The sequence below is a fragment of the Hypomesus transpacificus genome, chromosome 25, assembly GCF_021917145.1.
Source record: "Hypomesus transpacificus isolate Combined female chromosome 25, fHypTra1, whole genome shotgun sequence".
Taxonomy (NCBI): Eukaryota; Metazoa; Chordata; class Actinopteri; order Osmeriformes; family Osmeridae; genus Hypomesus; species Hypomesus transpacificus.
The window spans coordinates 793,429-818,858 of NC_061084.1; the positions used below are offsets into that span (position 1 = coordinate 793,429).

The window sequence follows — 25,430 nt, forward strand, 5'->3', positions numbered from 1 at the left end:
TGTGTCTTTTCCGAAGACATTGATCATCTCATAACTCGGTTCACGACTGTGCATTCTTCAAAGCCTAATTCAGATCAATACTCATGCTGATCCCTGTATGAGCAATCGATCCACTCAGGCCGCCCTGAAACCCTCCCTGGTTCTCTCTCTCTTTCCCCTCTCCCTCCATCTCTCTGGAGGATCTGTTATTGACAGCCTCTAGAGAAATGCTGGAAGGGGGGGGAGGGGGGGGGGAGGGGGGGGAAGCCTGCAGGAACAAAGTTTGAGTAGGTGAGAGGCATTGACTCTCGCTCTGCCAATGATGACCTACTGAGCCACAGAGAGTAGCACAGCTGTGTATGCTCTTTAACAACAATCACTGGTTGCCTCGCTTGGAGTCGCTAAGTGCCCTTTTAAAGGCCAGTTGGCGATGATGTGAGAGCTGGCCTAAAAGTCACGTCCCCTTGTCTATGTTGGAGAGCTGGGGGATTGGGGAGTTGGAAGCTGTCTGCTTTGGGTACCACATTTCACCAAGAGTGTGATGACAATGATGGTAGTAGCTGTCATGGAGGATGGGAGTTTATCTGCGTTTCGCAGGGTGTTGACAGTGTCTCTGCTCCTCAGGAGTCTGGAGATGTAGAACACCCGGATTTCCAGGACTCTAAACGTGTCAGGTCTGTGTGGGAATGTCTGTGTGTTTCCTTCTACGATATTTGACGGACAAGTCTTTGCAGACAAGAAGAATGAAAGTACTCATGAAAAAGGGAAGCTTTCTCTTTGTGAGGCTCTGTCGCGAGCCCCCTGAGGAATTGTGGGTGTTGTTGTTTTTCTACTAGCCCTTCTGTACAAAGTACCTTGATTCAAGTCAGCTTTATTAACATGACAGTCATTACGACCATATTACCGTATAACTCTCTCACTGTCCCAGCCTGGTAGTGAGGAATAACACGGCACACGGTCATGATTCAAGGAACAAAATCAGGGGACTGCACACACTGCCTGGCGCTGCTATAACACACACATCTACACACACACACACACACACACTCACACACACACACACACACACCCTGTCAACGCAGACCCATGTGCCATTTGCCTCCTTCAAAACCCCACTGCTGGCACCAGTGACATCTCAGCCGTACCTCCTTACAGACCTGTCTGCCATCATGTAGCGTGGGCCTCAAGGACTGACCTGGCTAGGCAGAAAGAGGGGGCTGAGGGCCTGTCCAGTCGTGATTAATTGCTCACATTTTTCCATTGTCAGTTTTGAGTTCATATGCAAGTGTGCATGGGTGAATTGTGGGTTCTGTGGTTCATGATGTGCATTTGGACGATGAGGGAGCTGAGGTGGTTCATTATGTGATGTCAAGGGACTTGTGGGTACTGGAGTTGATGCTTTAATGGTGCTAAATGGGGTTAAGTAGGGTGGAGACCGTATGGTCCCACTGCGCAGCAGGAGGAGGTTCAGTAGACCCCTTTGTGAACAGGAAGTGTATGCGCGTGTGTGTGTGTGTGTGTGTGTGTGAGAGAGAATGTGAGACAGGACCAGCTGGCTAGCCCCACACCACTGCACCCTGGAGTCCCACTAGAGAATTCCTCCCCATCCACAGCAGCATCAGTCTGGCAGACAGGACTCTCCTGTCCACTACGTCTCACCCACCCTCTCTGTTGGAGCCTCTGTGCTGGAGATGGCTGGTGCGGCGTGAACACATGAAGCCTAATGCAAGCAGGCAGGCCACATTGACACGGCTCTGCAAGGCTGGGGCTGGTTACCTACGTGCAGAGAGCCAGCGTTGGTTGCCGTGCTCTGCCTTCACACCAGCCCGGGGTGCAGAGGAAACCTGCAGGTTCGTGGGTAACCGTCGGTGACCACCTGCTGACTGGAAGTGTAAAGGTGTCACACTGTTTTCACACCACCTCCAACTGGCAGTTTGGGTTTACAACTGCTGAACTGTATACCAATAAAACAAAAAACAAAGACACATTATGTACTTTAAGGGTTGGATGCTGATTAACATGGGTTTCTCTATGGTGGTTCAATTAAAACTGAGGAGTTGGCCTATTGAGAGAACATTATTTGAATGGAAAAAATAATTCATGGAATGTTTACTTTAGTTCTTGTTCCCCTGGTGAGTTTTGTTTTAGTTTGGGTCTAGTCTTCTGATCTGGTTGTTGTTGTGTGGTTTCCTGAGAAGAGGCTCTAGCTACAGGGCTTGACAAATGGACACTCTAATGGCTGGTTGTCTCGTGTTGGTGTATGTCCTTACCCTTTGTTTCTGTTTAATTTTAGACTGAGGGGATTTTGGTCTCTCATCTCATTCTCACCCAACAACCTCTGTGTGCGTCTCTCTCTCTGTATCTATTTATCTCCCTTTCTCCCTCTTTCCGTGTGTGTGTGTGTGTGTGTGTGTGTAGCAGATGACAGCTTAGTGTTCAGAGCCTGAGGGCCTCAAAGTGAAGGATGGACAGGTGTAGTCTGATGGTGAGAGGGATGAAGGATGGACTGTTCTTCTGCACCTGTCCTTCTGCACCTTTTCTCTTCCTCTCTCCCTCCCTCCATCCCTCTCTCCCTCCATCCCTCTCTCCCTCGCTCTGAACCACAAATATATTTGTTTGTTATGTAAAGTCTTATCGTAACTCATCTTGGCGTAAACAGCTTGACGTATTGTTTTGCATATTCACTCTCTCTATTCTCCCTTCTGGCCACCAGTGAATAATACTGCCACCACAGTACCAGCTCAGCGCCTGGCTCTACCGTGAGGTCATGAATTGATATTAACTCACCCAAGGCTGTATTGCATGTTAAATATTCAGCATTGTAAAGTAGCAATGTCGGGCCTGTATATGCAATGCTTCTCATGTCACCTTCACAGCCATTTTTTGCTGTGCTGCTCTGTCAACGATCCCTCCCTTCTAGTTTCTCTACTTTGACTTTCTCTTCTCTTGCTGATTCTCTCTCCTTTTCGTTTTCTCTGTCACTCTATCTTTCCCTCTCTCCCTCACTCTGTTTCTTTGTCTCTATCTTTCTGTCTGTATCTGTCAGTCACAATCACTCTCTCTCTCTCCTTTTTATTTACTAAATAGTTTTCAAAACTCAGAACCAGGCACTGAAGCATGTGGTGTAGTATGCTAGGCAGAGCCTTGTATAGAATTACCCCCCATTTACATCCAGCTCCAGTGTTTGGTGAAACACTTGGGTGTTTTCACGCTTGGTTATGCCCTCCCTCACAATGTCAAGCTATGGATTACAGCTACAGAATCCACACACACACGCACAGCCTTCTCAGACTTGGCTCGCCCATGTTGAGATGTGCTCCATGTATCTCCTTAATGTTGTGACATGTCTGACTCCTCTCATCCCGTCATGTCGCTGGCCTCTTCTCGTCTCCTGAGCGCTGGATGTCTGCATCAGTGAGCAGCATTGTGTGTGTGTGTGTGTTAGAAGCAGAGCTGCAGAGAACATCTCCACCTCCGCCACATCTCTCACAGAGATAAATGGCACATCGCCATAGAAACCCTAAGTCATGGAGTCATTACCGTATTCATGAGGTAATGGCCAGGTGTGTGGCCCTCCCTGTACCCTCCACTTTGGGCTAAGTGTGGGTGCTGGGGTGGGGGAGGGGCGTGGGGGATATGCCAGTTCTCATAAACGCCCTGTCGGGAGTTTCCGGGGCCGGCCTACAGCACGGCCACTAGTTCAAGCTGTTTCCTTCTCTCTTTCGCGCCTGATTTCATAGGGAAGTTTTCCCCCAACAAAATGTTGTGCGTGTCTGCTTGTGAAATGCTTTTGATGGTCTCCCCTTCCAGGGTGACCGCAGGTAGCCTGTCTACCCTGTCTCAAGGTGACCGCAGGTAGCCTGTCTACCCTGTCTCAAGGTGACCGCAGGTAGCCTGTCTACCCTGTCTCAAGGTGACCGCAGGTAGCCTGTCTACCCTGTCTCAAGGTGACCGCAGGTAGCCTGTCTACCCTGTCTCAAGGTGACCGCAGGTAGCCTGTCTACCCTGTCTTCTTCTTTCTGGACATTAAGTTGTCACTTGGCAAGGATCATTTTACGAACTTTAATTCCACTTCTCGGAGTGCGAGCTCGGACTGCAGCTGGCCCTTTGCTGTTTCGCCGTTCTGTTTACCCGCTAGACGGAGAAAGAAGAAACGTGGCCGGCGTGCTGGAGTCCTTGTTCGAACTCGGAAACGATGCTTCAAACCTGCTCTTCCAACCATCTTACTAGCTAACGTTCAGTCCATCGACAACAAAATGGATGAACTTAACGCTCGTGTCAAATTCCAACGGGACATCAGGAACTGCTGTGTACTGGCGTTCGTTGAGACCTGGCTGTCTCCGGAGATCTCCGACGCAGCGGTTACCCCGTCGGGATTCACCATATACCGCCAGGACAGAACAGCTGACTCAGGGAAGTGCAGGGGCGGAGGGGTCTGTGTTATGGTTAACTCTCTCTGGGCTACGGATGTAGCGGTATTAGCATCTCACTGCTCTCCGGTCCTTGAGCTGCTAACTGTAAAAATCAGACCCTTCTATCTACCTCGGGAATTCACTGCGGTCGTCATGAGTGCAGTCTACATCCCCCCCCAGGTAGACAAGGCCGCTGCTTTGGATGAACTGTATGGGATTATCAATGGTCTGGAAAATGTGCACCCAGAGGCAGCCTTCATTGTTGTTGGTGATTTCAACAGAGCTAACATGAAGACAGTCCTGCCCAAATACTATCAGCACATTGACTTCTTCACACGTGGAGACCAGATCCTTGACCATTGTTATACAACATTCAAGGGCAGTTACAAACCCCTCCCCCGCCCTGCCTTTGGGAAGGCTGATCACACCTCCATTCTTCTTCTCCCCGCATATGAACAAAAGCTCAAACAGGTCAGACCGGTTGAGAGGTCAGTTCATCTATGGAGTGACGAGTGTGTGGCGACCCTCCAGGACTGCTTTGACACCACTGACTGGCTGATGTTCAGGGACGCAGCAGATGGGGACATTAACGAATACTCAGACACTGTCTCCAGCTACATCCAGCACTGCATTGATGACGTTGTCCCCAAGAAGGTTGTCCGGTCTTTCCCAAATCAGAAGCCCTGGGTTGATGCCGCGGTCCGGGCCAAGCTGAGAGCCCGTACTGTCGCCTTTAATTCTGGGGACCCTGATGAGTACAGGAAGGCCAGATACGACCTTCTGAAGGCCATCAAAGCAGCGAAAAGGGCCTACAGGACCAAGGTGGAGTCCAGCTACCATGGCTCTGACCCCAGGCGCATGTGGAGTGGACTTAAAGCCATTACAGAATACAAAGGGAGAGGCTACAATGAGACCCAGTCTTCTGTCCTACTGCCAGACGAGCTGAACTCCTTCTACGCTCGCTTTGAGAGGGACAGTGAACCCCCTGCAGTGGAGCTACCTGAAGGCCAAGCCAGTGGTGTGCCTACACTAACTGTAGCTGAGGTGAGGCTATGCTTTAAGAAGATCAACCCTCGCAAGGCACCTGGCCCAGACGGCATATCAGGTAGGGCCCTTAGGGGCTGCGCTGACCAGCTGGCAGGGGTCTTCAGTGACATCTTCAACCTCTCCCTTAACCTGTCTGTACTCCCCACCTGCTTCAAGAGGACCACCATCATCCCTGTGCCCAAGAACACCAAGGTCACATGTCTGAATGACTATCGCCCAATAGCACTGACCTCTATCATCATGAAGTGCTTCGAGCGGCTAGTCAAATCATTCATCTGCTCCTCGCTGCCCCCCACACTGGACCCTATGCAGTTTGCATACCGGTCCAATAGGTCTACAGACGATGCCATCGCTCTGACCATGCACACCGCTCTCTCCCACCTGGACAAGGGGAATACATATGTGAGGATGCTGTTCATTGACTACAGCTCTGCATTCAACACCATCATCCCCTCCAGACTGGTCTCCAAGCTTGTGGACCTGGGACTAAGCACCTCCCTCTGCAAGTGGATCTTCCACTTCCTGACGGGGAGGCCACAGGTGGTGAGAATCGGTGACCGCACTTCATCTGTACTGATCACCAACACAGGCACCCCCCAGGGCTGTGTGCTCAGCCCTCTCCTGTTCTCCTTGTTCACCCACGACTGTGCGGCTACGCACAGCTCCAACCTCCTCGTTAAGTTTGCTGACGACACAACCATCGTGGGCCTCATCTCTGACAGTGACGAGTCAGCCTACAGAGAGGAGGTTGACACCCTGACATCATGGTGTCAGGACAACAACCTCTCTTAACATCAGCAAGACCAAGGAGATGATTGTGGACTTTAGGAGGCGGCAGGAGGAGGAGCATGCACCCCTATTCATCAATGGATCGGAAGTGGAGAAGGTCAGCTGCTTCAAGTTCCTCGGGGTGAACATCAGCAATGACCTCACCTGGTCTGTTCACACGGACAAGGTGGTCAAAACGGCCCGTAAGCGCCTCTTCTTCCTGAGGAGACTGAAGAAGTTTGGTATGGACTCAGTCATCCTTACTAACTTTTACAGATGCACTATAGAAAGCATTCTGACTGGTTGTATCACAGTGTGGTATGGGAGCTGCACAGACCGGGACCGCAAGGCCCTACGAAGTGTGGTCCGTTCTGCTGAGTTCATCATCGGCAGGAAGCTCCCAGCCCTACAGGACACCTACCACACACGTTGCCTTAGGAAAGCCAGCAGGATTCTAAGAGACTGTTCCCACCCATCCTTCAGTCTCTTTACCCCGTTGCCTTCTGGCAGGCGTTACCGCAGCATCCGGTCGCGCACACGCAGACTGGACAACAGTTTCTACCCAAGGGTCATCAGGCTTCTCAATGGACACTGATATGGACATTTTTACTGCACACTAGTCACTTATACACTGTCACTTTCAGCTACTGGTTGCTCTTTCAGTAACATTGCACTACTGTACCTCGCCACCAGGCTCCTGTTTGGTCATTGACAAAGTCACTGATCTGTAAATTTGCACTACTGCACTGTACTCCATTTAGGTTAGATTAGTTTATAGGGTTGTAACAGGTTTTTTTTTTTTTTTTTTTTTTTGTGTATTAGGGTTAGTATAGCGTACTATTTATTGTTATCTGTAATTTAGGAAGTTTTAGTGTTAGGGTTAGTATAGTCGTTTATTTATTGCTATCTGTATATTTAGGAAGTTCACTTATCTAAGCTCAGCATAGATGTAAATTTGTTCTGTGTACTTATATGTTATGTTATGCCAAGTGCTTGCGTTGTCTTGTCTTAAGAATTTCAGTGCCCAGTCTAACCTTGTGTTGCTCTGTGCACCTGACAAATAAAAGACTTGAACTTGAACTTGAACTGTCTCAAGGTGACCGCAGGTAGCCTGTCTACCCTGTCTCAAGGTGACCGCAGGTAGCCTGTCTACCCTGTCTCAAGGTGACCGCAGGTAGCCTGTCTACCCTGTCTCAAGGTGACCGCAGGTAGCCTGTCTACCCTGTCTCAAGGTGACCGCAGGTAGCCTGTCTACCCTGTCTCAAGGTGACCGCAGGTAGCCTGTCTACCCTGTCTCAAGGTGACCGCAGGTAGCCTGTCTACCCTGTCTCAAGGTGACCGCAGGTAGCCTGTCTACCCTGTCTCAAGGTGACCGCAGGTAGCCTGTCTACCCTGTCTCAAGGTGACCGCAGGTACTGTAGCTACCGGCTTCCTTTTTTTCCTGTAGGTTTGTTTCTCTCTCACTCTTCATCGCTAGCCATTTGGCTGCTGGTCAGATGTTCATTTTTTTCTTGTTTCTTTATTTATTTATGATTGCACCGTCTGGGGAAAAATAATTGGCTTCCTATTTAAATCAGTCTACCGTGTTAGAGAGGGGGAGGAACTTTTCTTCCCTTTTCTGGGCCCTTTCCAAACATGCAGAACCCTTAAAACCTATTTTTCGTCCCCTTAACAATCACCATGACGATAAAAATGCCCTTTTAATGACAACACCTGGGTTAAAGGTCCTCTGCCTGAATGAGCCTTTAGTCAGATAGACGAGGAGAGCGAGGGATGCAGAAAAAGCGAAAATTGGAAGGAGAGGGCCATAACTGAGCCTCTACTTTACTTTTTACTTTTAGTCATTTAGCAGACGCTCTTATCCAGAGCGACTTACAGTAAGTACAGGGACATTCTCCCCGAAGCAAGTTGGGTGAAGTGCCTTGCCCAAGGACACAACGTCATTTGGCACGACCGGGAATCGAACCAACAACCTTCTGATTAATAGCCCGACTACCTAACCACTCGGTCATCTGACCGCCTCTAAAAGCCTTGAGCAGGGAGGAGATGGACCTGGATGGGGGCGGGAGAACCAGATGTGCTAATTCCATCATGCTGACAGGGATGGAGGTGGTGGTGGTGGTGGGGGGGGGGGGGATTTATGGCATTGAAAATAGCTGCCACTGCCCCCGTTTCCCTGGCTTGACGGCATCTCTTGCTCTCGTCTGGGGGTTGGAGAGAAATGGGTCAGCTCCAGGGCGAATCGCACAACACCTATTCTTCTTTTTCCATGTGTGTAAGAAAGGGAAAGCGATGGTGTGCCTGTCATTTTGATTAGAATTCTCTCCCATCTTGACCAGGTGCGTGTGTCTTATCAGTTGGATGTCGGTACTGGCATATAGCCGTTTTACTGCTGCCTGGTTTGAGTTCTGACCTCGACAAGCTATAGAGCGACCTGAGAAGAGAGTGTGCTTGCGAGTGTCTCATGCCCTGGTAGAAAGGATGAGTGAGCATTGAGCACTCTGAATCCTGTTACGTCACAGATTAGGACAGGCAGCGTGGGGGGTGGAGAAAGGTGACTGGAAGAAATTGGAGCGAGCCGGAGTCCGCCCGGCGACCGAGATTACCGCCTCGTAAAAGCGCATCTGATTGGTGTGATTGGGATTAGATTTGTATTTTTTGTAAAATGATCTGCGATTGGAGAGTTCAGAGGCAGGGCTCTGTGATCACATCTGTCTCAAGCAGCCGGGATTACAACAGTCACAACGATCAGATTGGTGCGGCCCTGGATTTGCAAGATAGTCAAATCATGCCTGCTTTGAGATACAGAATTGAAAGCCGTCTAACAAAAATTGATTTTGTTGCTCCGTGTAGGATTATGTGGTCTTGGGCATAAGATTGGGTGCAGAGAACGTTGAGGTCTTGGGGAAGTTCACGTTTGATGAAAACCGTTTATAGAACAAATGATATTGGCTCAAGAAAAGGACACAGTAATGTGTTGGTCAGGCTTTGTTGAAAGGGCAGAGAGATGCAGCTTTTTGGCATCGCTCACTCACATGCATACAGTCCATGAATACATGCAAACACATTTACACATATATGTATCCTAACAACCTTGCTTATAATGTCAACTAAGCAAGGTGTCGGGGGAGGCGCCTCCGATCTCGCTGCCTTCAAGTGTATTTTTGCGGAATAACCGAAACCTCACTCACTTGTGTATCTATTTAAAAGGCTTAGGCTGTTGAACTGTCCACAAGGGCAGTGTCTCACTGTGGTGGGAGATCACACCGCAGCCAGATGACCCTTTCTGAGCGCTCCAGCACGGACACTACCTGGGCTGTCTGGGCTTGTTTTAGTCGCCTCTGTGGCGTCCCTGGCTGTAAGGCATTACAGGAATGGAATGAGGAAGTCACCGAGCAGGTCTTTATGAGCAAAAGCACAGGAATGCAGAGGCAGGAGTTGCAGCAAGTTCACTCCTGTTTATCTGAGGGAAAGTGTCACCTAACCCCAATGAAAAAATGTTTGTGTATTTTCTCTTGTAGATCACCAGAAGTTGGAGAGAGAGGCCAGGATTTGTCGTCTGCTCAAGCACCCCAATATTGGTAAGTGTGTGTGTTGCAATAAGGTGTCCGACTGAAGAACTGTCTCCCTCAGATGGTCTTATGTCATAATCATGTGGGTCTGCTCTCTCTCTGGCTCTCTCCAACATACATGCTGTGTACACACACACACACACACACACACACGGTCCGCCTGTCTCCCGGCTCGCCAGCGCGTCGTGCCAGGGAAGCTTTCCCCATCATCCACTGCCAAGACAGGAAAAAGAAAAAGAGCAGCCGTTCATTTAGATAACAGCGCGCATACTTTTTTGGCACTCACTTCCTCCCATGCCTCGCTCTCCTTTCTCAGGAGACCGCGCACGTTCCAAAGCCAAACCAGAACCCCGATGCGCCCCCGAGCCATTTCCCTCGGACTGCCGGGTAACCCCTCCCACGAGGGGCACGTCAGCGCCAGCTCTCGCTAGGTCGAGAAAAGAGCCCATCTGTGCTGCGTCGCACCCTCCCCCCTCTCCCCTCCCGCCCCTCATCCTGCGGGGCCGCCATGGAGGCCACGGCTCTAATTAAGACTTCAGTAACCGTCCGCAGGGTATTTTTCCCTCCTTTTTTTCCCCTCCTTTCCCCCCCCCCCCTCCCCTCACAAACCTTCCATCCCTCCTCCCCTACAGTTTGTTCATCGCTAGGAAAAGAGGGATGAGGAGGCAGAGAACATGAGGAATGAAAAGAGGGGGGGTTTGGTGTTTGTCCGTAGGCGGTTCGGGAGGTGCGCCAACAGGCTTAGAGTTGGACAGAGGGGTAAGTGGATGGGAGACGGTTAGCATTGGCGGCTAATTTAGGGTCGGACATCAGGCCTCGGGGTGTCCTTGAATCCAGATAGACTTTAGAGTATGTGACTATGTCTCCGTAGAAGCTTCCAAGTAGATCTCCCAGGCCTTTGATTCTTGCCTTAGGTCTTGCAGATGGATTATTGGATTAAGGCATTAAACATTTAGTCACCTTATAAATCAGTGTCTCTTTCTACACGCGTTATCATTGTCTGTCTGTATAATCCTCATGCCATGGCACGACATGCATTATAGATCCTAAGTGATATGAGTGCATAAAAAAGTCCTCTTAAATTAGATTTATTGTTTCTCTTTAATTGAGAGTATGACACTCGCACACGTGCAAACCTCACCCCAACACACACACACACGTGCATACATACACAGAAACACACTTTCAAAGCCCCCCCCAAGAGGTTCAAAATAGACCAAAGAGATGGCTAGCTTTGTAGAACGGAAGACCTGAGCTCCTGAAACCCGACCAGTGGACTCTCACCAGCCACAGTGCGCGTCTGTTAGCGTTAGCATTAGCATGAACAAGCATGTAGAAAGAGAGCAAGGATAGCGTTGCCTGGAGCGCACGTTAGCATTAGTGGTTTAGTCGGTCACTCACTGGAGCGTCATATATACGGCGCCGTAGGATATTAAATTAATTGAGATGGACAGATAACGTTAACCCTTAGGTTAATATTTCAGCAGTAGGCATGTATGATTCATTTGACTGGTTACAAAAGCGGGTTACTTCATATGAGAAAACGTTTATGCTGTTTGGCATTGATGATTTATCTTCATTTTTTTTTCTCGTTGCAACGCTACAGAACCCATGCATGAATGGACCACATTTTCTTGACCAGTGTTTCAAAGCTCCAAATCACCAATAAGAAAGGCGAAAAGGTGTGACCGAACAAGTGTTTATATCTCTACAAAACATCTCGCTTTGAAGACATTAGCATTAGACGGAAGTGTTTTCAGTGGCGATGCTGTCAGTGATTTAGCTGGGATGTCCCTGGTCTATGCCATGCAGAGCAGGCATCCTCAGTCAGATGGATGAGGCTGTTTGGGTCGCTCTGGGCTTCTGATGGAGACAGTATACAGAGGTCAGACAGGATCAGCCCATTTGAAATCGGTGTAATTTTAGTAATGGGTGAGGTTTTTTTTCTCTTTATTTTATTTTTTACCCCACAACATTACAGGCAGACTTCATGAGCCTGTTGAACACACACATGCTCATGGTTAGACAGCCCCACTACACCCCATCTCGGTCATACACATACTCATATACACCTATGAGATGTCTGGGATGGGCAGACTTTCTAATCAAATGTTCTTCTTTTTCCTCTCCTCACAACTTTCCCTCTCTGCCTCTTTCTCTCTCTCTGCCTCTCTCTCTCTCTCTCTGCCTCTCTCTCTGCCTCTCTCTCTGCTTCTCTACAGTGAGGCTCCATGAAAGCATATCGGAGGAAGGATTCCACTACCTGGTTTTTGATCTGTAAGTACATCTCTGATTTGTCATTTGTCAGCCAGTGAGCAGCACATTACAACACATGGTAAAGGATGCAGACATCTAACAGTGTTGTGGGGGAGGTGGAGGCAGGGAGGGAGGGAGGGGAGAGGGAGCGGGGGAGGAGACAATTATGTGGAGAGCAGAAGGGCAGAAGACGTGAAACAGATGGAGCACTCTGGAGGAACACGCCCGCTGCTAATCTCCCATGATGCCCCATGGAGAGCGACTGGTTCCATGGCTCGCTCTGGTGGAAAGGCTGGCCAGATTTATTTACCTTACCCTCGCTGTGTGTGTGTGTGTGTGTCCAGGAGCTCTTCAGGCAGGAAATAGCGTTAGCTGACACAGATGTTCAGTGTTGAGAACTTCCTGTTGTGAGCCACTCAACTGTACCATGTCATCACATCGTCCTCTCTGCAGTTGTCGTCTCACTTCACTCAACTACACACTCACACTCACAAACACAGTGTAGTGTAGCTTCTCCAGCTGGCCTGGGGGCAGCCCTACAGGCAGTGTGTGGTTCTGAGGTGAAGCAGGCTACAAATTGTTCTTCTGTAAGAGGGGCTGCAGGCCCCACCTCCGGCTCCCCTCTCAGGAGATGGGCCTTCACTGTGTGGCCCCAAGTCCTCCGTCTCGCTCTCTCTCTAGCTGTCTCTTTACCTCGGTCTCTTTCCCTCTGGCTCTGTCTCTCTCTGTCTCTCGCTCTCTCTCGCTCTCTCTCGCTCTCTCGCTGTCTCGCTGTCTCTCTTTTGCTCTCTCACTGTCTCTCTCTCTCTCGCTGTCTCTCTCTCTCACGCTGTCTCTCTCTCTCTCGCTCTTTCTCTCTCTCTCGCTGTGTCTCTCTCTCTCTTTCTCATTCCCTGTCAGCCTTTTCTCATAGACTCAGAAAGGAAACCATTCATGGCCATTTCCACTCCGCTGTACCAGGTGGATATGCCTGTTCTGGTTTTCTGGCAAATCTGGTACCTACCCGCTACCGTGTTTAGGATTTTGGGTAGCACCTCCGTCGAGGTTACAAGGTGACACTGCAGACTACTGCAATTAGCTGCGGCGTTGCCATGACAACGAAGGAAAACGAAGCCCAGGGAGCTGTGTGGTGGGAAAGCGCCTTTCCAGTGTCGGGTACAACAGTAATCCAGTGTCAACGTTTGGACTGGAAGTATCCGTTGCCTGTGGTGGATCCCAGACCTTGACCTTGAATACAACACCAGTGCCTCCTGCTGCATCGCTCTGTGATGACCTGCTACATTGACGGGGTAGAGTACCGTCTGCAAGGTGTAACGAACCTAGCGAGTCGAGTGGAAAAGTACCAGAACATCTTCAGGCTTTACAGCCCAGTGGAGTCCTCCAGGCTATGACCTGCTGTTACAGGTGCTGGTGCTGTAACATCCAGCAAATCACTACCAGGACATTTGGGAACGGCTGCCTATTGGAAAGACGTTTGGTTAAATAAACGGTGTGACGGTTTTAGGAGTGGCCATAGAAATGCCTCATAAACTGTCAATTGAAGCAATGGCAAGCCATCAGGACAGCTATTGTGAAGAGCTAAGGAAGATAATCTGACCTGAAATGTAGCATGTGTTACCTGGAGTGTCATAGGTGGATATTTGTGTCCCTTTTTGTCTCTACAGCTCTCTCTCTCCCCTCTCTCTCTCTCCCCTCTCTCTCTCTCTCTCTGTTGTCCTAACAGGACATTTGCATAACTAATCACAGGGTGCTGTTCGGGTCTACAGCTGTTTTTTTTTCTTTTTGTTGTTGATGTGCAGGCTTGAATTAACGCCTCTCCTCCTCCTCCTCTCCCTCGCCCCTCTCCTCCTCCCCCCTTCCTCTCTTCTCCTCCCAGGGTGACTGGAGGAGAGCTGTTTGAGGACATTGTGGCCCGAGAGTACTACAGCGAGGCTGATGCCAGGTCAGTTAGATGCTGCCGATCACCTCAGAGCACTTCAACACATGCAGGACGGTTCTTAAACTCAAACATACTATATCTACACGCCACAACGCACAAGTCGGGTATCAACGCACACACGTCAAATTATTATTGTGTAAAATGGTTCATGCGCCCCCCCCCCCCCCCCCCCTTTCATTCAACTATCTTGCTGTAGTATAGATTTAGTGCCCGCCTACTACTGTACATTGATCTTCGAACCTTCCCGTTTGTATTTTCACACGTAGCTGTCTGTTAGCCATATGTGTGTGTTGACCTGCAGAACGTCTACCTGTCTTTACTGTTCTTCATTGGCGATGGTTAGGTCTCTATTGTGTTTGTCTAGAGCAGTGCGCTTAGTCCAAAGTGAGATTATTATCTGTAAAATGTGAGTATTTGCTTTAATTGTCACAGTCTGTTATCTTTGGCAGTGTGAAGTAATTGGTATTGTGACAAAAATTATGTCCCCACTTGGAAGAAAATGTATGTTCTCTTTTAGATGGTTTCCGTTGCTGTTTGAGTTTCTGTTTGTCTGGCCACTGTTGTTTTTATTTCTGTTTCTCCCTCTCTCTCTCTCTCCCTCCCTCTCTCTCTCTCTGTCTCTCTCTCTCCCTCTCTGTCCCTCTCTCTCTGACGTTGCGTTTGTCCCCCCCCCTCCATCCCTGCTTCTCGCTCTGTCTCTCCTCCACAGCCACTGCATACAGCAGATTCTAGAAAGTGTTAATCACTGCCACCAAAATGGCATAGTTCACAGGGACCTGAAGGTTAGTACACCAACCAAGAGGGAGGGGGCGGGGGCCTGAGGCACTTGACGCCACTCTCCCCCCCCCCCTCCTGTTGTGGCATCTTGCCCCCCCCCCCCCCCCCCCCCCCCTTGCCTGAACGCCAAATAACCAATTAACCACAGACACACCACGCACATCACCCTTCTCCCAAACCCACCCACCCCTTCACCGGTCACACCAGAACCCCCCCCCCCCCCCCCCCCCCATCACCTATTACCCAGCTCCCTCCAGCAGGCTTGAGGTGGTCCACCAGGGGGCATGTGGCCGGGGGGGTGGAGGAGAGAGGAGGGAAGGGGTGCGTGCAGTGATTCAGCTTGTTAAGCCGCGGGAATCATGACAACAAAACACGCATGTAGCACCTCCTGGAGGTCCTGCTCTGGGCCGGGGCCCTGTGAGGCCTCCACCCAGGGTCAGGGAGTAGGGAGGGGGCCCCTCCACGTCTCCCCCTTCCCAGGTTGGGGCTCTCAGGGAGGGAGGGGGGGGGGGGGGGGCAACACCACGTCTGTTCTGAGACTGGGGGACAGGCAGAGGCAGGGGGAAGGATAACCGGGTTCTCCCCGGAATCCCCCTGAAGGGACCTCCCCCGGCCGATTCGACCCAATCACGGCCGGAGCACCTGCTCTTGTTAACAATGACAGCCTCCACATCCCTCTGTCAATCAACATCAGTTATATTAGGAGACCAAATGACTCCATTAAGATCAATGACCAATCAGGAGTGGGGCATTCATTCATTGGGTTATTAAAGGAAGGGAGGGGGGAAGTACTAAAGAACCAGGGCCAGCCCCCACCGCCTGCTCCCCTCAGTCTCAGTGAGCGCGCCCCGGCCGCAGGCGGCGAGTGCGAGCTTGTCACTAACCCGCGCCCCCTGGTGTTTGCATGCAGTCATTGCATTCAGCAGATCCTAGAGGCCGTGCTCCACTGCCACCAGATGGGCGTGGTCCACCGTGACCTGAAGGTGAGTAGAGACGCTGGGCGGCCAATCACAGACCCTTTCTGACCCACCTCCCTCCTGTCCTCCCTCCTGTCCTTCCTCTGTCTCTTCCTCTACCTCTCCTTTCTCCTCTCTTCTCTCTTCTGCCAGGTCATCTCTTCACCCCCACCCCCCCCCCCCCTCCCCCCAAACTCTTAATTCTCTTCCTCACCAACTTTAGTCTCTCCGTCTCTCTGGTGACTTTAAAGAACATCCTCCATTCACCCCCCCCCCCCCCCCCCTAGTCGTCTGCAGGTATCGTGGCAGCAGAGCAGGAGTGTTGATAAGACCCAGAACAGGGTGCCTCCAGTCCTCCAATTAAACCGCCGTCAAACGACACATGAAACCACGCGGCCTTGTCCACTTCAGGGAAGGAGGGGGGGGGGGGGATTTCTCATTTTCACCTTGTGGAAAAAAAGCTTTTTTCCAAAAAGGGTTTGATGATTGGGAGATATGGCCCCGCCCCCCGGGCCCCTCACAGCCCTGCCGCTGGTGCTTGTCGTTGCCGTGGTGAGCTCCCCATTTGCTAATCAAATGAGCCAGGTGCAGCGCCAGAGCTCCCTGCCACTCCTGACATCAGCAGCCAGCGTTTGCATTAGCCAGAGCCCCGCCCCTGTCCCCCCCCCACCCCCTCCCTGCGCTCTGATTGGCAGTCGTCTTGCCTGTTACCATGGGCAGATGGAGATACGCAGACACAAAACAAAGGTGAACATAAAAAAACAATAGCATGAAAGGAGACTGAGAGGCTGCCTGTATGGATGGCATGCCACCCGAATGCGAGTGTACGCACGCACGCCTGCTGACACAGTATTTCCAGTGCGCCACAGTGATGAGAGTACACTGAAGAGCTCGACGTGCACTAATCTGAACTGAGCTGGTGTTCACGGAGACGGCCTCTGTAATCACAGTGGACAACCGCTGTGTGGACCTGTCAGAGTGGGAGGCCTCCTCTTCAGCTCCTCTTCTCCTTCCACCCCCCCCTCCCCCCTCCCTCTTTCACTCCCTTCCTTGTCTGGGCTCCACCCCGTTCTGAACACCGAACGCAGCCTCTACATCTATCTCTCCTCCTCTCCTTTCTACCACCTGCTCTAGTCACTGATTCTCTCTCTCTCCATCTCTCTCTTTCTCAATCTCTCTCTCTCTCCATCTCTCTCTCTCTCCATCTCTCTCTTTCTACATCTCTCTCTTTCTCCATCTCTCTCTCTCTCTATCTCCATATCTCTCTCTTCCTCCATCTGTGCTGGAGAGAGGTGAGGATGCCGGGTGACTTCATGAGAGCGGAATTTCATCTCCTGTCTTCTCTCTCCTCTCTCATGACTTTCTTATTTTGTCAGTTGCAGACTGTCATATCAAATCAAATGCTCACCTCTGAGGTGGAATAACGTGCCAGGGAATGTCAGTCAGACAATATTTTGTTACTACTGGGTATAAGAGCAGGCAGGTGTGTGTGTGTGTGTATTCCCTGCCAGGGCCACCGAGGCTAGAGGAACAGGGAGTAATTAGGTCTTCATGGCTGTGTGACACAAATCAGATGAGGCCCATTCCCCTGCCTCTTCCTGCTGTGCTGTCTGCCTTGGGACTCCAGCTCTGGAACTCCCCAGGAGACCAGTTATCCAGAATAGAACATACTACAGTACAAGTATTACATATACCCAGTATAGAATATACTACGGTACAAGTTCTACACTTACCCAGTGTAGTATATACTACGGTACAAGTACAACATATACCCAGTATAGAACATACAGTACAAGTATTAAACCACAGTATTCCTGTATAGAATATATGACTGAGTCTGGTCTAGTACTTGTAAAGGTATGGGGGGGGGGGCTGCTCATTTTGACCTTCTCCCGTCACTGTTCCTGTGATGTCACAGGTAGTCGGGTCGTCATTGGTGGGTGTGGGAGGTTGGTTGGTGGGGTGTTTGCAATGACTGCATGGCATTGATGACTGCACTTAACCCCGCCCCCCTACCACCACCTTACACCCTTGCCCTCGTAGCATGAGACTCCGCCCCCTGATCTGCACGAAACACAACTGACGAATGCTCTACTAACAGCACAACAATCATGGGCTGACCTGACCTCCAATGGGATTCTCTGCAGTCCTGAAATGATTGAGCCCGTTTGCAATACGAACCTTGTGTGATACCTAGGTCTTAGAAGTGATCATAGTTCTTCCTGGAACGAGTGTCCTGGAAGGGAACTGTTGTGTTTCTACAGTATCAAAGCATCCTCTCTTCAAGACACAAGCCCAGTCGCCAGCTCTCTGTTGTTAAATTAATACATTACGACCGACTTGTTTTGAATAATTTCCAATTTGGCTAAGAGAACCTGCTTTGAAAATGTCAGCAAATACATTATTCATCTCTTCCCAAACCCAGAGACCTTTCGTAGACCCGCCCCACTCTTCGTCCGGGTTCCAACGGGGAATGCTTGAGTCACTGGCGATCTCTCTCGTCCAATCCCCTTCCTCCGGCTAGAGAAGTTAACCAATGAGGTGCGGGCCTGCAGGCGTGTGTCTCGTTACACAAGCTTGTCGCTCTGCCCAAGATCCATTTGCGGCCACTGAACTAAGTCATGTTGCCCAACTGTAGACTGGTGGTGGGTGTGTGGGTGGGTGGGTGGGTGTGCGTGCTTGTGACCCCATCGCCAGCTCTAAAGGGTGAGAGCTCTCTAACAGTGACTATGCATACCCCTGCGGACAAAACAGAAGCTGTTGATCAATCCTGTAGCACACAAAGGATTATTAAATACTTTACATCGACATACCCATTTATAATGCTACGTCAATCTGTAAAATATGTTGATTGCAACACGCAGAAATGGCACGCAGGAATCCCAGTGTGTTTAAAAAAAAGTACTTTCTTTGGCTACCGTACAGTATCTCAGTAGTGGCTGTGAGACTGCAGCTTGTTGATGGTAAAGACTCTCTCTTCCCCTCTAACCTCTGCCCTCCGTCTACCCCTCTTCAACCCAAGCCTGAGAATTTGCTCCTAGCCAGTAAGCTGAAGGGTGCGGCAGTGAAGTTGGCTGATTTTGGATTGGCCATCGAGGTGCAAGGAGAACAACAAGCATGGTTTGGTAAGCAAAGCGTAACCCTGAAGTTCGCGGGTGTCACGTTTTTCAGTGGCCCCTCGTAATGATTATTGAAGTTCAAGGTGGAACCTCATTCTTGAATAAGTTCAAATGTTTTCATCATAGTGAAACAGTTCTTGTAATGCTCTCGTTTAAGTGATACCTGAGGCTCCTCACAAAGACCCTTTCCATTATGGGCTGATTTCTAGTCCCCAAAAGAGACTCAGATCCTGTCAGTCAGTAGGCTACCTGCAGTCAGGGAGGAGGTGCGCTAGAGCTGGGGGCTGGCCAAGCTTTCATTAGCCGCCATTTTGAGAACGGTTTCCCTGTGGCATATCAGAGTAATTATGCTAATCCCCACTGGGATGGCTGTCACCTGAGAATCCACATTCAGTTCACTCGGAACACTTGACTCACCCCAAGGGCATGCTGGTACTTTGAGTCTGTTAAGTAGTTGGCTGCATTCCTTTGGCAACGAGCCACACTCCATTTCCCAAAGGTGTTGTTGAGGAGATGTTTTAGTTTTCTTTCAAAGCTTTTTAACGGCCTATAAACTTTAATTTGACCGCTGCCACACTATACGAGGGGCTTTGATCTTTATTTGTGGCTCGGGGAAGGGGATGCATTGTGGGATACGTAGGTAATAAAGTGTTGTGTTCTTGGTTGCAGGCTTTGCGGGGACCCCTGGCTACCTGTCTCCTGAGGTGCTGCGCAAGGACCCGTATGGAAAACCAGTGGACATGTGGGCCTGTGGTAAGAATCCCCCTGACCCCCACGTCACCCTGAAACCCACACGAGCTCTCCTCTGCAGTCACGCCTACTCGCATGCTCAGTGATTTGAAGTGGCGAGCAAAGACGATCCAAAGGTCAAAAAGGCTTGGAAGGTTGAAAGCACACAAGCACTCTCCCATTGGTCGACAGGGAAAACGCCCTGGCGCGAACCAACATGTTTAGTGTGCTGTTCTGGACCATGACGTCGTACACCCTGCCATAGGCCTATACCTGTCTGTGAAACACAAACGTAAACTGTACCTTGTTATACTGTATCTAGTGAATCGGGTGAAAACCCAAGGTCTGTGTTCTCTTCTACTACAGCCCAGTGAGTACAGAGGGCTCCAACCTCTTGAATTAATCACTGCTGACACTCATTATACACACTCATTAAGTGCCGGGCCACCTGGGCTTTAGATGTCTAGCACGCAGAACACACAAACACGTGCGCACACACACACAGGTCTACTGAAAACACACGTTCACATGCGAGCATGGATGCCAGTCCAAGGAGACGATGGCCAGTTTGTGTTCCTCTTGGGACTGGAGGGTCCTCCAGGGATACCTGGCAACCAGCCAGCCCATCAGCACTCTTTCTACCTGAGTGACTCAGCGCTTGGCTCGTGTTTGTCCCCGTGGCGATGAGGAGTGGGAGGAGCCATTGTGAAGGTGGTGTGAAAGTCCGGCCCACCTCCGCCTTGTTGTGGCTGGAGCTGGTTTCGACCTACGGATATTGGCTACTGCACGGTTAACACAAGTTGAACTAATACCAGCGTGTGGCTCAAGGTCATTTCGAAGCTATAATTTTGGGGTAATTAATTGGGTCATCCATATTAAGATTCAAACGTTCTCCCAATTGCTCCTTCTTGACTGACAGGAAAATGATGAGGCTGCTTATCAGTCGGCCACGTTGTTTATGATCCTGCGTCGACGGTGGAAATATTTGTCAAGACCGCAGTCGAATGTACAGTGGCTATCATTGTAGCTGACCTCAAGTTGAAGAGTAATGGGTGCAGTTCTTGATTAGTGTGTGTGTGTGTGTGTGTGTGTGTGCCCTCTCTCCAGGGGTGATCCTCTACATCCTCCTGGTGGGCTACCCCCCCTTCTGGGACGAGGACCAGCACAGGCTGTATCAACAGATCAAGGCTGGGGCCTACGACGTGAGTGCCCCCCCACACACACACACACACACACAGGGAGGCTGGGAGTGGCAGGGTCGAGGGGATGGATGAAAGGATGAAGCCCCAGAGAGAGGCAGGGCCTTGACCCTCTCCCCTCCACAGTTTCCGTCTCCTGAGTGGGACACGGTGACCCCAGAGGCCAAGGACCTGATCAACAAGATGCTGACCATCAACCCTGTCAAGAGGGTGACCGCCACCGACGCCCTCAAACACCCCTGGATATGTGTACGTGTCTCTCACACACACACACACACACACATCATGTATACACGCATTATGCATCCCCCCCCCCACACACACACACACACCATGACCCTGTCTGTCCCTTCTCCCTCCCTCCCTCTCCCCGCAGCAACGCTCCACCGTGGCCTCCATGATGCACAGGCAGGAGACGGTCGAATGCCTGAAGAAGTTCAACGCCAGGAGGAAACTCAAGGTGAGCGTGGAGACACCCCACACCACCAGGGGGCGTGTTGCCGACGACTCGTCAGGCCACAGGATGTTTTCCACCAGCTGGTCATGTTAATGGGTGTCCGAGGAGTGGACTCTGGGCTGTCCGAGTTCTAATGTTTAGCTTACCCACAACCATGGGGTGTGACGCTCTGTTTGGGATTAGTTGTTGATTGTTTTGTTTTACCCGCTCTAAAACCTACTCCGAAGTCACGCTCTCATTTGGTGTCCTTTCTCTCTGTCTCTCTCTGTCTCTCTCTCTGGTCCTCTTCTCTGTCCTCAGGGTGCTATTCTGACCACCATGCTGGCTACGCGTAACTTCTCAGGTAAACCCCGACTTCAACCTTTAGACTTGTTTTTCTTCAACTCTTTGTCTTTCCATGTCTGTCCGTGTCTGTTTCTTTCTTCTCTTTCTCTTTTCTGTTGCTCTTATCCATTTCTCTCTCACTCATTCTCTCTCTTTCTCTCCCCCTCTCTCTATTCTGCTTGTTTTCCTGTAGACAGAAGCCAGTCTTCTGAAACCTTGTCTACTCTGACCTGATGAATATTCATTACTTTTATCAATCCTCCAGACAGCAGCAAAATGAGAGATGTGTTTAATGAACAAACCTCCAGGAAGGGTGGATAGGTAGAGGAAGAAATAGTCAGGGGGAGAACAGAAAGAGGATGAACTGTGACACGTACAGACATGAGAGACAGAGAGGGAGGAGAGGCACAAGGAAAGGACAGGGAAACACCAGTGTGACCATCTCGCACCACGCCCGCTCTTTTGATTCACTTCCTGGAAACCCCAAATCATGTGTTAACCTATAAAAAATAAAAACCCAGCCGTCGCCCTTCTCAGTGTTGACATCGATGACGAAGGAGAGCTAGCAGGACGATACGGAATGATCTGGTGGAGACTACTGAACCACGAGGGTGGTGGCAGAGCCTCCTCTGTTAGTCACCAGTGTGTTCTCGCGCAGAGTATTCAGAACCGCACTGGAGAGCCTCTGTTTTTCATATGTTTTGATTCATTGCCTTGAAGTTTTAGCTAGTAACAGAAATACATGACATACACTCATACCCAAAGCCTATGGTATCAATATAATTCCATGTACCATTCCATATATGGGGGTCACAGGTCTATAAACGTTAGTTTTTGTTTTCTGAGTAAAACGGTTTCCCTTTTATTGACTTATTTTCCCCCTTTCTTCCCTTGTTGTGGAATGTGTAACCGTGAGGTAAGAGTTCCTGGTATCGACCGCCCAACCAATCAGCTTGCACTACGCTTCAACAACATTTGCATGTAATAATTAGACACCAATGGTGACTGGTTTTCTCACCTCAGGTGGAGTCTTCATTATGACATTAACATGAATTTAGTTTGCTTTTATAATATTCTGAACCAAGCAATTGAAGGTCTCTTCCTGTGTGCGTGTGCACCAAGAGATTTCAATATCAATTCTTTGGTCACTCATCCATAGAGTACCACTTCATCACTTCTTCTGGATGTCTTCACTGATTGCATGTTCTAGAAATTAATCACTTAACACATTTAATTTCTCCCACCTAATTAGCATTTTTCTCTCTTTGCTTCCAGCTCTTAGATTCTGACCATATTTCTCTTCACTGGAGCGTGTATGTGTGTGTGTGTGTGTGTGTGTGTTTTACTGTATGGCCTCACTGACCATCCTGTTGTTCTCCCTTATTACAGCAGCCAAAAGCCTCCTCAACAAGAAAGCTGATGGTGTAAAGGTATGCTAGCGCCACACACACACACACATCAGTTAGACATGACTGTGTGGTCAGTATTCTACATGACAGTCTGAGACCACCTTCTCGTCAGCCAACTGTGGGGCTTGTCACGCATGCTTGGCGATGACACAGATATCTCACTTTGTCGTCCCCCCCCCCCCCCCCCCCCCCCCCTCCATAGAAAGGAGAGCATCTGCTGGGTGATGAGGAAACTGGCACTGACAGATCAGTAGAGTCTGTCCTCAGCTCTCATTTCCCTAGCAATGGAACCTCTGTAGTCACCACTACAACAGGGAAGGGGGGGGGGAGACCTGCACCTGAGACGAACATCTAAATATATGTCCTGCTATATATATCAACCAGTTCTGCCGTTATCCTGGTGTTGGTACAGAAAAGCAGGTGATGTTTGAGAGATTCATTTCAGGTTTATAGAGGCGGGACATTTATTTCCCAAAATTTTTCCAATGTTCTGATTCCACGCAAACTTCATTTACTGGGAAACCAGGCGGGTGAAGAGAATTTCAGTCCTTCAATTACATTTTCTTGCTTTTTCTTTTGTGTACTGTAGTTTTTGATGTAAGATGGACATTTGTGGAGATTTGAGTGAAAAAAACGAAATCCTGCTCTAGATTTGACGTGGTGCGCTTGCTCATCGCATTGGATCCAGTTTGTCTCATTTTCTTTTCTTCTGTGTCGGCTCGACGCAGAAAAGGAAATACGACGATCTGCCGATGTTACTGGTACGCCCACTCCTGCCCAACCTGGCAACCGTATGGGGTGCCAAGTCTGTACCTCTTCATAGAACAGGTCCCTCTAGTTGTACATCATTCTAGAAGCCTCTCTAGACCTTCTAGGGCTTAGTAGTGTTGTTCTTGGATGTAGTCATCCAGGAAGTAGTCTACTCTGCAGCGTTTCAAGTATACTTGAGCCCCAATTTTCAGTTGAATTGTTTGAAGTAACCGTATATTATGCTTCCTAATGTACACTGTTTCCTACTGCGTTCTATTCCAGACACACTGGTGTTGAATGAACCGAGGAAAAAGTAGTGAACACGATTTTGACCTAAACGAATTGAATTGGTGCTTGATTGGGTAATTGTCACCTCTGGTTATTTTCCCCCATGAGTTGCTAAGAGGGAAATGGCAGGCCAATGCTCCAAGCTGATTCATATAATTTCAGCCTGGAACTGTTTTAATAGTCTGCATTAGAGTGGCTCTCTGCACTGCGAAAAAATGGAATGGAACAGCCTAATATTTTATCTCTCAGCATATCTTTTCATACAGATTTCAATAGTTCAAGCATGCCCCTCGTAAACTCCCCTCTTGCTGAACTCAGTTCTTCACACAGTTCTTTTGATCCGTCACCCGCACTAACTTTTTTTCCTTCCTGCAGCTTTGTTGTTCCTGACATTTCAACTCCCTGGGTGGTGCTTTTGAAGCCCCCTGACCTGGAGTGTAAAGCCTTATCTGTCTGTGTCTGTGTCTCTGTCTGTGTCTCCGTCTGTCTGTCACTCTGTCCTTCCAGATCAACAACAAGGCCAATGTGGTCACCAGCCCCAAAGAGCCCACTCCTGCTCTGGTACTCTCTGCCTGTCTCTGTCTGTCTGTCTGTCTGTCTGTCTATATGTCTGTCTGTCTGCCTGTTCTGTATTTCAGTGGCTTTCCCCCAGTCTGCTTGGGCTTCTGTTCATCAAACTCAAATCTTTGAGTTCCCCCCCCCCCCCTTCTTATTCTTTTTCCAGTGAACGTTTTTGTATACTTGTGTACCCCCCCACACTTCATGGTCTTACATTGCGTTGGTGCCTGGGCACTGGGCACGTCCCCCAGGATGTCATTCCTGGTGTTGTTGTTGATGGTGACTGTTAAGTCAGTCTCGTGGCATGGCATGAGCATGTGCGTGTGAATGCCGAGTGGCCACGAGGGTCCAACTTAAGCTGTCACTCCACAGAAGGGTTGTCCTGTGACACAGTTACCCAGGAAACCGTGGAGACACGCTGGCGATAGACCACAGTCGCGCCGCTAAAAATAGACTTCAAGCCGCACGTACAAAGTGCACGGGCGGGCAAGCGCGCCCCCACCAGAAACGCACATTCACCACTCCACTTACTGTTCATGCACACTGTACACACACACAGGAAGCCCGGTGGGGGGCTGTAGTGTACCCAGTCCCCCTAGATTATCATCAACATGGTCCTGCCCTCTCGGACCCCCTCTGCAGCTCTGTACCACGCCCCTCCAGGCAGCCTGTACAGGGGCCAGGTCTGGGGCTGGCCTGGAGACTGGTAGACATGTCAACACCTTTTTAATGAACAGTTTCCTTACCGAGTCCTTTTTCCAACAATGGTTTATTTTATTCCAAGTGCCGACAAATTCAACACTGACGTGATTATGCATGCTAGATGAAATGTTCTATTTATGTTGGATCAAATTAGATAACGTGGTTAGTCATTGCATTGTGATTGCTCAC

The 25,430-nt window shown here is 49.8% G+C and overlaps 1 protein-coding gene across 11 annotated transcripts in view; it reads left to right on the forward strand.

Annotated features, from left to right (window-relative positions):
* Nucleotides 1–25,430, forward strand: part of camk2d1 (calcium/calmodulin-dependent protein kinase (CaM kinase) II delta 1) — a 51,758-nt gene that overhangs the window by 17,092 nt on the left and 9,236 nt on the right. For 2 of the 11 annotated variants that reach the window (XM_047049202.1, XM_047049206.1), the window contains exons 3-13: nt 9,728–9,787; nt 12,001–12,055; nt 13,911–13,976; nt 15,661–15,733; nt 18,729–18,831; nt 19,495–19,578; nt 20,662–20,756; nt 20,880–21,002; nt 21,130–21,213; nt 21,511–21,553; nt 22,924–22,964. In XM_047049202.1, coding sequence (XP_046905158.1) covers nt 9,728–9,787; nt 12,001–12,055; nt 13,911–13,976; nt 15,661–15,733; nt 18,729–18,831; nt 19,495–19,578; nt 20,662–20,756; nt 20,880–21,002; nt 21,130–21,213; nt 21,511–21,553; nt 22,924–22,964 — 827 coding nt within the window. Of the gene's footprint in view, nt 1–9,727; nt 9,788–12,000; nt 12,056–13,910; nt 13,977–14,682; nt 14,756–15,660; nt 15,734–18,728; nt 18,832–19,494; nt 19,579–20,661; nt 20,757–20,879; nt 21,003–21,129; nt 21,214–21,510; nt 21,554–22,923; nt 22,965–24,488; nt 24,543–25,430 lie in introns of all 11 variants that reach the window. The other 9 variants (XM_047049204.1, XM_047049209.1, XM_047049201.1 and 6 more) reach the window with 6 other exon arrangements.